General features: G+C 42.0%; 1 protein-coding gene across 6 annotated transcripts in view; it reads right to left on the bottom strand.

The window, feature by feature from the left end:
- The window catches only part of SLC3A1 (solute carrier family 3 member 1), a 20,775-nt gene extending 8,725 nt beyond the window's left edge, over positions 1 to 12,050 (bottom strand). Inside the window, exons 1-6 of one of the 6 annotated variants that reach the window (XM_088161245.1) lie at positions 11,446 to 12,050; positions 10,517 to 10,617; positions 3,444 to 3,910; positions 2,573 to 2,752; positions 1,503 to 1,657; positions 339 to 464 (exon numbers count right to left, since the gene is read on the bottom strand). In XM_088161245.1, coding sequence (XP_088017371.1) covers positions 339 to 464; positions 1,503 to 1,657; positions 2,573 to 2,752; positions 3,444 to 3,910; positions 10,517 to 10,542 — 954 coding nt within the window. In that variant the 5' untranslated portion in view covers positions 10,543 to 10,617; positions 11,446 to 12,050. Of the gene's footprint in view, positions 1 to 338; positions 465 to 1,502; positions 1,658 to 2,572; positions 2,753 to 3,443; positions 4,590 to 5,877; positions 10,087 to 10,516; positions 11,403 to 11,445 lie in introns of those variants that run through there. The other 5 variants (XM_088161249.1, XM_014883159.2, XM_088161244.1 and 2 more) reach the window with 5 other exon arrangements.

Here is a 12,050-nt window from a genome sequence, read left to right as displayed (position 1 = left end):
CATCGGAGCAGCACCATCACCAGCACTCTCACTGTGAAAACACTCACTTTCCCCCTGGAAAGTCATCGGATATGCAGAAAGATCGAAACTCACTATCTCTCCCTTATCCACAAGCCCAGGCATTCCTTGTAATTCAAATCAGCATCTCCTCTGCTTTCCTGAAAATGCAAACATCTCTGCTAAACAAGGTGCCATCCCTCCATTCGACTGGCTAATTAACAGCTCTTTGTATCAACAGAGATAAAAACTTCTCTGCACTTGAGATGGTCAGCCCTGCACAGGCTTCAGTGCAAGAGCTGCCTTGGTGTGGGCTCAGCAGCAGTGGGTTTCATACTTACCTGGATTTCTTGTTGGACAGCAGGGTTGCGAAAATTTAAGTCTGGCTGTTCCTTCCCAAACTGATGGAAATAACATTGCTCTCTCACCTCGTCAAACTGCCAGCTGGAATTCCCAAAGACACTCACCTGCTCAGCCAAGGGAGACAGACAATCAGAACTATTGACATTTCCTCCCATGCATACATTAAAATGTGGGGCATTACAAACATAAAGTAAAGCACAAAATGCCTAACCAGTGGACTACATTTTGAACAGATTTTGGTACTTATGATTTTAATTTCTTTTTGCCACTAGTTTGGCTCCCTTTACTTGTGCTTTGCCACATGTATTTCCTGTTCGGTGTTGGGGATTTTGAAGATTTTTTATTAAGTTAACTTTCCTTGGGAATTATCTAGAATAGAGGGGAAAACATGGATGGGAACATTTATTTTGGAATTGCCTCTCCTAAAACTTATTAGAAATAGCTTTAGTTAACTTAGAGCTTTCTGCAACTTAGTATTATCCCTTTGAAGAGCCAACAACAGTCAGCATGTTAAAAATGTTAAACTTTACCACCATTTCTGTAATAAAAGATTCCAAAAGCTAAGATAGTTCTTAAGACTCTTAAGTTTAAAGAGAAATTATACAAATTGGTATGAAGTATTAATTCCACCTGGAGTTTTAAGAACATACAAGTTCCTAATCATGTACCCACCAGCTCAAATCCAAAATAAATCTATTTGAAGTAAGCAACACACTTTCTGGCATGATCACTTTCCATAAAAAAGGAAAAAAGTCCAGATCACATTGTTTCCTTTCCCACCAACTGATTTCAGAGGATCTGACATGCAGTTTCTAGAGCAGAATACCCATACACAGAAGAGGGCATGTCTGAACAACTTGTGCACAACCTTTTTTTGTGTGTGTGTTTGTTTAATGAATGAAGATTTAACACTGAGGTGAAGAAACATAAGTAATATTTTAAATTCCTCTTGAAGTAGGAACTTTTCCAGTGACCACTCCAAGCTGGTTTACATCTTAATCTGCACTAGCTCACGTAGTAACATCAGTTTGTACCTCTCACCAGTCATTATAACCCTGTGTGCACTGGGACAACGATGCTACAGCTGCTTTTGCTCTGTGGCATCCAGCTTGGGATGTGCACGTGTCCCTTCCAGTGTTTACCCAGTTGTTGGGAGGGATGACAGAGCCAGCAGCCTGCATGCAGTCCTGCCAGATGTAGTAGTCTGTGTACTTCCCAGTCCGATTGCGGCTCAGCTGAAACCACGGGTGTTTGTCGCTGGTGTGGTTTGGTATTAAATCCATTATCACCTTTAGCCCTTAAACATAAAAAACAAAAATATTTAAAAATCCATCAACCCCCCCACCCCACAAACTACAACGTTACATTAAGCCTTTTAAGACAATGTTAATATTTTTTCTAAATGCAGTATCAGAGGTATTTGGATCTTCCATGCCAAAGGTGTGGTGAAGGAGGGGGCAAAAAAAACCCAGAAAAAGTACCAGACTACCAAAACAGTTAAGACATAATTGGTGTTTGCAAGTAGCTGGAACACAGCTTGAGACAGAAAGAAAGGTGAATAAAAAGATCAAAACAGACTTCTGTTGCTATGAACCACTTTCACTAACTCTGACTTCATCATCTCACATCTCCCAGGTGACAAAGGCACTTCACCAGTGAACGCACATTGTTCATCACCCTTGCTAAAGACCAGGCATTTTATTGATACCTCAAATGTTGTCAGCCTGGAAAACCATTTTCTGTTCAGCTCAACAGCTGTAACAAGAAACACCTGAGCAAACATTTGGTCTGAGGCATAACGCACTAAAGCAAAGATGCAAGGGCAGGAGGGAAGCGTGTGTTCCCTCATGCTCAGTCAGACAGAACTGCACCTCAGCTCCGTCCCAGCCTTCCAATGCCCGTAACAGAGGCCCCGGGGAGCATGGATAGGTGCCAGCCCACCACCCACAAACACCCTCCTTACAGAGGACACGCATCTGTCCTGTGCTGCTGCTGTAGCTCCCTGTGCCCTCTGTCCTGCTTTCAGCACTGTCCCAGAGCCAAAGGGCAGCAAACGGCAATCATGGAGCTCACGTAGCTGTGAGCTTGTACCCTTTGCTGGCACCTCCATCTGCTCCTGCTCAGTGCCACCACGGAGGGACTCCAAGTGCACAAACTGAAGTCTCTATAAGGTCCATCTTTTTAAGTTACTTTGCTTGGAGGTGCAGCTTACCTTTGTCATGTATGGCAGCAACCAGATTCTCAAAATCTCCCATTGATCCAAAAATGGGATCAATGTCATAAAAGTCTTCAGCTCCATATTTAAGGTCTTTTAAAGGGGACTTAAAGAAAGAGGTGATCCAGATGGTTTTTATATTCAAATATGTAATATGGTCCAGTTTTTCTTGGATACCTATTTTAAAAAAAAGGACATCATCTGTTCAGAAAAAACAAAAGATGTTTTTTTGTACACAGGTCCCTTAATCTTCCTGACGTGTTACTATGGTATGCAACTACGGAAACAGTTTCTGCCCTTCACTTGCCAGTACTGTACAGTGTGGCTATCACTTCTTGTTTAGAAATGCATTGTCCATTTTGGTGTTGAGCCTTCCCTTCCTGCAGGGCAGTCTCAGCTCAGCTACTCATAGTTAGTATTGCTTCCTTACTACCAGATGCTCCATCTCCAAACATTCTTATGAGCTGATAACACCTAGACCATGAAGAAAACAAAAAGTAACATCTTTCTCCCCTCTTTGTCAGTTTTAGTTTTCCTTATGAAAAGCAGCCACCAAACATGACCAGGTGCTCAGCACCACTCATCCTCCTGACTGGCCTCAGTTTTGTGAAGGTATCTGCCTCTGGTAGCAGTTGTGCTGCTGCTTGCTCTCAGCACCATCTCTCAATCTCCTTTCTAATTCCAGGCTTAGACTTGAGCAAGCAGCTCCTGGATTTATTCACGACAATATGAGTTGTCTGACAACTTTTCTTACTTCCCTCCATTAAGGCGGCTTTGTCAATTGGATTGTACTTTTCCACTGCTTTTGTTTTTTATATACACTCATACACACACAACTGTTACACAGCAAGAATGAAAACTGACCCACCTTTCAGATCCCCATTCCCATCCATGTTGCTGTCCTTGAAGGAACGAGGATAGATCTGATAAATAGGACTAGCCTGCCACCAGTCAAGGCACTTTGGAGAGAGAGCAATGATGGCAATCGTAGCACTCACAAGCGCAATGGAACCGGCAATTATGAGCCAGAAGAGGATCTCCCTGGTGACTCTGTAGCGAGCTTGGCTGGAGAACTGCAGCAAGACTTCCTTTGGCATCCCAGCATAAGGCTTCAACACTACCTCCTCCACAGCCACTGGGTCCACATCAACACTGCACGTTTTTGGCACTTCTTCTTGGCTGCTGCTCTCCGTCTCCTTGCCCTCAAAAGCCTCATGTTGAACAAATCCATTGTTCTCCACACCTGCCTTCTCACCCAGCTCCATGGGTAAGCTCCTAGCTTCCACCTCAACTGTTTTACTTGACAGGTCTTGTCCTGGAGACTGGCCGCAGCACCTTTGTTCAGTGAAATGAGAAGCATTGCAATTAGCTATTCTGGGTTGATAATCAATCCTGACCAACTGGTCAAAGTTCAAAAAGGGACAAAAAGGGCAAAGGGCTCATGATTTTCTGCATATTCAGCATCTTCAGCAAGATAACAAAATGCTACAAGAAAGGGCAGTCCTCCTGGGAAGTAAAGCCTATTGTTGGTACCAGCTGAGCACAGTTATGTTTACTCTTGCTCTCTCCAGTACATCACACTTCTCTTCCCTTTGACAGCAGGGGGAAATTCAGGTTTTACCACTATCAGATCTAGTAAATATGCAGCTTTCCAGACTGGTGATAGTCTCCCCTGCCTGAAGCAGTCCAAATATGCGTAATTTAAACACAGATAGCAAGAGAATGAAGCATTGGCAACCACTGGCCCAAAGGCAACAACACAAACTAAGAAGAAAAGGTTCAAAGGCTGGTTCTGCGTCTTTTTCACAGTTTAAGTCACCCCCTAGCCCACCCCGAGCTCCTAAGCTAAGCACTAACAGCTGCTGTGGTACATACCGATCCAGCGACTCACTGCCGAGTATGTGGGGTGGATTGCTACGCCCACAGCCAGCCCCGGGGCAGGACAGGATAGCTCCACACAGGCACAAGCAAAACTCAAGCGAAAAACCCACTACCCACTATTCGAATCCACTCTCTCATTATTAAAAAAAAAAAAAAAAAAAAAAAAAAGTTTAAAAGAACCTTTCACTTCTCCCTCTTTCCTCCCTTTTCTACTACCCTAGGCAGGAAAAAACATTGCCCAAAGTCAGCACAAACATGCACATCTGTACACATCTACGTACCCTAAGCCCCAAGTGCCTGAAGAAAGTCAGCATCAAGCATCAAGACATCCCTTCCCACCAGTGCCCCCTGCCCAGCATACCAAAGGACAAACAAAGCAATACAGATTCGCCAAGGAGCTGGCCCTATCACCTGTAAAACTTAAATCCTACCTCTGACCATAGGGTCAGGGTCCTAAGGAAGCTCAAGGACAACTGCAGTAGATACAAGGTTGGGTTGTGACTCAAAATAAGTGTTTATTATGTTTGCCTCAAGCCATGAAAGTAGTTTATAATCTACAGATTGTAAAAAGTCCAGCATGCAATATTCAAATTACTCAAAAATAGAAGCTGAGCTAAGAACAGATATTTGACGCTGACAGATTTAATCCTTCCTCTTCCTAACAGCAGTGCCTGGCAGCAACCTCAGCCTGTGCAGTGTCATGCAGCTGTGGGAGCATCCGAGATAACAGCTGTGGTGTCAGGCCTGTAATTCAGTATTGCCAGGAAATCCAGAAATGGGAAATTATTTGACACAGTTCCACTCCCATTTAATGACTCTACAGTCTTAACATCATCATATTAGTGAGCTGTAAAAGTTTCCAGGCAGACACTGTGCAGTCGGGGTGTACACCTGTATTCAGCACAATGCAAGTGACTCCTCACTCCATTTCAATAGTTTCATTTCAACGACTTAACTTGAAATTCAAGTAGAAAATGTGTAAATACAGAATTTTTTTTAGACTGCATCAAATATACCTCAAGACCTGGTACTCCCCAGCTTGCTTTTCTGCCCCCCAAACTCAGAGGTTTAAAAGTGATGATATCTTCCTACATACACAAAAGCTCCCTCAGTCACCCAAGCACAGCAAAGCAAGTCAGAGGCAAGAGCAAATGATGGCCAGCACACAGCCATCTGCCACAGATGCATAAGCCAAAGAGACTCAGGACAGTCAGGTGCATAGTATTACACCCACCAATACTGATGGAATCAAAAAGGGAAACTAGTTCCAAGTGAGTATTTCAGCTCCCTCCCATCTCTTTTCTTTAAGCCAGCAAACTTTACGATGATGATTGCCTGCGTGGACAGGTTTACTTGATCCAAGGACACAGGCAGCTTACCCTTGACACACACACTTTTACAACTGATAAAGGCCAATTTACCTCTGTAGTAGCTCACTATCTCTTTAGTGTCTCACTAGTCAGAAGCTGCCACTGTTCTCTGTATGCACGGTTGGGAAACCATTCCTTTCCCCTTATTCGAGGTCTTGCGGGAGCAGCCTGCTCTGTGAATCCTGCTGTGCAAAAGCCTGGCTTTCAAAAGAGCCCCTCGTGTCCTAATGTAATCCCCAAGTAACATTAAAGGCCTATTTATACCTTAAGTAGGGCAGATCGTGTGTTAATTGCCAAGTGTCTGGTGAAAAGAGGAGGATTATAGTGCTCTGGTAGATAAATGCAGCACGCAGGAGGCGAGGCCATGGATAGACGAAACCAGATGAATCCATGTGCGCCATCTCTGCTGGCTGCAGGGCACGCAAAGATCCAGCGACACAATCCCTGCGAGGCTGAAACAGAACATAAGCCACGCTGGCAATGACCAAGTGGCAGTGCTGGCGAACACACAGTCTGTAGAGCCGCACTGCAGTCACGTCTCACACCAGCTGCGCCTTGCCCCGCGAGAAGAGCTGAAGCGCAAGCAGGTACCAGCGGAACACAGGTACACTTAGGGTAGACACATGGGCCTTAAATCCTAAAAATTCCTCTAGAAAGCTTGGAGAAAATATATAGCCAAGGAGCTTAAAATAGATATGGATGATCAACTACCCAAGAGTCTGCTATTGTCTCCTGTATGATTTTCCTCACCGACTAAAAATAAAACCATGCAGGTATTTTGTTGTTATTACTGACCTATTTTTTTTCCCTATCCTCATCCTGAGGAGTTGCTTGCCTTAAAATTATTTGATAAAGGAATAACGTAAACTTCATCTTAGAAAGGCAGATCACCAACAATTCCCACTGAGTTTTAACTTTTTCCTTTTAAAATATATTTTATGTATGCAGGCATTATGCATCTGGCTTGCTCTCAAGGAATTCTTAAATGGTTCCCTCCTGAGCTATTTTACAGTTTAGCAGGAGTAACTAGCCAGTGCAACTGTGTTAGCAGAATCCACTGAAAGGCATTAAGTAGTAAAGAAAACACTTCATATTCTGTGCCAGTTACTCTGTTTACCTCGGGGTTAGGTAGGGAAACAAAACCAATCTGTATGTGGGCAGTAATAGCTGCTATCTCCACACAGATTGCCATGGTTATTTCTATAAGATGGAGGGGTTAATTTTCACAAGTATTTCTTATATATAATTATTTAGATGCACTGACTGACTTAGTCATCTACTGTTTGATGCTCTACAAATGCCAAGTAGCTTGCCAGTTCCTCAATACCACACATATTACGCTAAAAACCATGCAGAGGGGTGATTATGCACCCTAATGTGCTAAGTGTAGGAAGACATTTACTGTGAAAAAGTTCTCTTGCTTTATGCTTTTTCATTAAAAGGTTTGTTGCCTCTGGAACTGGTCTGACATAATGCACTTTAAATATAACCTCATTATTTACAGAATCAGGGCCAGATTTACAGGTATGTAAAAGAGGCAGACACCTTAGCAGTGGCTTTACCTCAGCAGCTCCCACAAGACTGATGGATAATCTGACCTTTAAAGCTACCTTTCACTCAGCACTAAGAAAATCCTCCCTTGACCTGGAGGGCAGCTGTCAAGAGAGAGAAGGTCTAAGGGAGCAAGTTTCTGACAGAGTATCTTTTACCATGAGCATGTCTGAAGTTTCTGCCATCAGCCTGAAGTCCTGGGGGTGGCAAAATGTAATTGCACAGGACACCGTGACAGGGTTTGGTGGGGGTTTTGTTACTTTTTTAGTGCTCTTAGTCCACTAATGGACTATGTGATTAAAGGTTAATGTCATTATAAACGCTGCAATTAGCTACTGCTTGGCTCATGTAACATTTCAATGTAACATTTCAGGGGTAGGTTTCAGGGGAAGAAGGCACCCAGCCCCTGCCCCCCACGGCTGATCAGCAAGGCTGGCTTCTCCTACTATTTTTAATGAAAACAATTATCCACTAATTCCTGCTGCTATCATAGCTGCAAGAACAAGAGCATGCAGCGCTGACTCTTCTGGATGCTTCCCCCACAAAGGGTCAAACACCACATACAATCGACAGGAAAACTCCAGATTTGTTGCCTCTCCAGTAAGAAGCTCAGTTTACACTGTCCCCTTTATGGCATTCATCTGCCTCATTTCTGTCCTAGAGGATTACAACTTCCAAAGGATTTTCTTTCCCAGCCTACTCCACAAAACCTTTCCCAGCAAGAGACCCAGACCTTGCTCTTCCCCTTGTATGAGCTGGAGAGGTTCAGCATGGTATTAAATCACGGCAGACTGTTGAAGTTTGGATGGCTGTAACTCAAGAGCAACCTTGTGTTACTGAAACATCCCTTTAGTGGGAGATCTACAATACAGACAGCACAGCCAGGCAGCCCAACAGGAAGCCAAGGAGAAGCTCAAAAAAATAAAATGGCATCACACTACATCACCATCACATCCATCCTTTAGGATACCAACAAGACAGCACCCCACAACCTACATCTCCCTTTGCCAGGGCTTGTCTGTGAGAACGATTTACACCAACTGAATAGGAATCTGAGGAGCAAGCTTTGGTCTGTTGAGCACAAAGCGCTTCCTCTTGTGGAAGGATGAAGGATGTATTGGAAGGGGCTGTCAGGCAACAGCTGTCACTACATGAGCACACCTACTGCCGTACTATACAAGATGTACAGCTTTTCACAGTGCCTCAGCTTCCCCACCTGCAGGAATCACACAGTATCACAGATATATATGGTACTCCAGATAAATTTACTCTTTTTCCCTTTCTCTCTCAGTGCATCAAGATAAGCCTTCCTGCAAAGAATTTGCTTTTTCTTAAGTATCAAATCAGTGGCAGGTGTTCCATGATGAAACCTACTCAGGTTGTGCTCCTATGAAATAATTTCCTGCTGGAAGAGCTCAGTTCATATCAAAAATCTCCAGTCTGTACAGAAAGCTTCACTCTCCAGTACCGAATTGCATCCCAAGGCTCTTACAATGGCTGCTTCTGACCAACAGTTCATAGATTTCACATCAGACTGTTAACAGTCCAGCAGCAGTAATGTGTATAAAGGTAAGCACTGGAAGTGAAACCAAAGAACCAAAACACTCATTCTGTAAAAAAACCCCAAACCAACAAAAATCCTATTCATAAACTCGGGACCTAGCATGCTGTGCAGCAACAGCTGGCACTTGCAAGGATCTACGCTCAGGGAAATGGCTCTCTGACCAGCACAGTCTAGACCTCTCTATCAAGAAAACATTCCACAACTACAAGAAGTATTTTCAAGACACACCATTCAGTGTGGACACAGGTAGCAGAACTTCACCTTAACTTCATATTCACCTGAACGTACAACAACTGAAACTGAAGATATTCTTTACTTCCTGTAAGTTAGAAGAACTGCTAAAACTCTAAGTACTAGCCTCTTAAACACTGCCTAAGACAAGTTTTGGTTTGGAACTGTCTGGCATTCAAGGATCCAGTCATGTGGGTGAAAGCACTGCTTGGTGCAAGGTGAAGAAAGCATCACCTGCAGCGAATACCAACCTTTCCATTTTGAACTTCATGAATTCATGGAACTGTGTGGGCTCTTCAGTGCCAGATCTCACATTTCATATCTCCATAAAATAGTTCTGGCACCTCATTTATGTAAGCGAATCAGAGAAAAATAATCCCACATCCTGCAAGCATTCACACAGTGAATTTAAATGCCCCGTTCCATTCTCTCCAGTCAAACGGAGAAGCAATTAAGTATCATACACACCCATTCCTCCCTCCAAGGACAATTAAAACACGTTTCTGCTCTTCATTCCATATATATGAGGCAATCTCTCACAGCTCTCATGCTGCTAGCTCTGCTGTGTTCTCTGGGAGTCTCTCATACCAAGTACAGGGGAGCAGTGCAAACTGGTTTCACTCTGACTGGATGCTCTGCTTGCATTTCAAAGACAGATCTTTCAAATATTTGAATACTGCAGGGTGAACTGTACAACATCTTCAAGTCAGTGATAACACAATACCCATTTGGTACATATTTTTCTCCTTTCCATTAATTTAATACAAAGTCTTTTATTTAAGGCAGTTCAAAGCACAGGGCTACTAAGATTATATGAGAAATTACATCTTAAAGATATAACTTTGTTGGTTGTTGTTGGGTTTGGGGATTTTTTTCAGTTCACAGAAACAGCACTTGAAATATGGAAACAGCATGCAAAGAAGTTGCTGCAATTACTCCTGTGCTTGGACCTCTGGGTTTTTTTAATAAATAGAGTGTGAAGTTAAATGCAATAACCATAATCTCTGAAGCAGCAGCATGGAATTTCCTACATATTTTTAAGGTAAGGACGAGTAGGAATGATGAATGTAAAATATATTTCACCATTTTAAAATTTCACAGCCAGCATAATGCAAAAAGTACTAAGAGCAGAGACTGGGAAGTTCTTGTAAAGCACAACACTTCCAAACACCATGACACAGTTTGTGTTAGCAGAGTATTTCCAAAAACTATCTCCTTCCAAAGTAAATACAGATATATTGGAGCTGGAAAAAGTATTTTGGTTTCATTTTATGTATTTTCTGTTCCCAGAGTTGAAATAGTATTATTTAAAACACACTAGGAAAACATATCTGCTTTACATACCCAGGCCAAAATCCTTGTTGTATCATTAAAAATTACATGCGTTTATGAAGATGACCACTGGATAAAGGATTAAAAGAACTCCTCACATCATCCAGTTTCCCCTAATAACAACAAATTAAACAACGTAAATTATTTGAAGATTAGGCAGGTATCTACCATTTTGCATCTGAGTAACCTGCCAAACAAAACAAAAACACTATTTACAGAATTAATTTGATGGGAATGGTGTTAAGCTTCCTTACAAAAATGATGGGAAATATTATTCTCTTCACTAATGCAATTTAAATATGCACTTTACTTCAAAGTTAAAATGCATTTACTTCTAAGTTTCCAACTAACTTCTAAATGTAGGATATTTACTAATCTACATGTTCACTCCCCAAAGAAGTAGCTAAAATACATCAGTATAGAATGGTGCATTTTCACCACAGTTGCTCTTTTTTGCACCTTTTTTAAAAAGATAATTCAGGGATTTTTTGAGAAAATAGAAGAGTTTTGCAAGGAATATAACACACACGAGTATTTTGGTTCTCTTCATAAGTCCTGGACACTAACTTCCAAGAGCAGTGTTTTATCTCACAAGAGAGTTTTCCTTCTATGAACGTCTATCCAATTTCTTTCACTTAAGCTTTGGAGCTCTTTCAAAATGATAAAGGCAGAACACATTTGGTCATTTTCTGACAGAACCTTGCACATAAGTTCTCTGAACAACACTTTTTCAAAAATATCCCATATCTACTAAACATATTCCAAAAGCCACCTGAAAAAGGCCAGAAAAATCAGTATTTCTATATTTAAAGACCGGACGAACTTCCAACATCACCTCAGGGGTCTCATGAATTTGATTCCAGCTTTTTAAAGGTCAAGGGACAGGATCCTTACAACATTAAACACTATTGTACCATAGACTCAACTTCCCCACAACTCACCTTAGATTCCAGAAGTCTGAGAAAGCAGAAAAGCAGGTCAAAGTTACTTCTGAAGCAGATGTCACATAACAGGAAAAATTATATCCAACGAGACTGTTTGAATTAGTTGCCACAAGTCTTTAGAATGTGCATTAATTCCTACCACAGTGTTCAAAAAAGGACAAAGAACAACTGCTTTCAGAGAAAGATTACCCAACCGATGGAAAATGTCCATTTTTTTCTCCTATCAGCCCATCCCCATGACCTGAAACCTTATCAGTCTTTGTTAGGTTTAAAAGCAGGTGCTGATGCAATCATTAGTTGATGTTAATTCAGCCACTAATCTCAGCAATCACTAATCAGCACAGCAAGGACTTTTTCTCTGAAAATTCCCAGTTAAGCTGCACATAGACAAATAAAGAAAGCCAAGGGCAGAATTAGAAGGAAGATCTCAGTAATCCTAGTCATTCCTTAAATCCAGACATCACAGCAAAGGAGAACTTTAAGATTTTTGAAGAAGGAAATGTGAAGTCTTTGCGAGAACATGACCTTCCAGAGGTCTTACAAAGAGCTAAGCATAGTCGCACTGGTGAAGTGACAGTGAATGATAGAAATGAGAGATGAGC

The sequence above is a fragment of the Sturnus vulgaris genome, chromosome 3 (assembly GCF_052056855.1).
Source record: "Sturnus vulgaris isolate bStuVul1 chromosome 3, bStuVul1.hap1, whole genome shotgun sequence".
In the NCBI taxonomy this organism is placed as follows: domain Eukaryota; kingdom Metazoa; phylum Chordata; class Aves; order Passeriformes; family Sturnidae; genus Sturnus; species Sturnus vulgaris.
The sequence above is the reverse complement of the archived record's forward strand: the minus strand, read 5'-3'. Positions and strand labels throughout refer to the sequence as shown.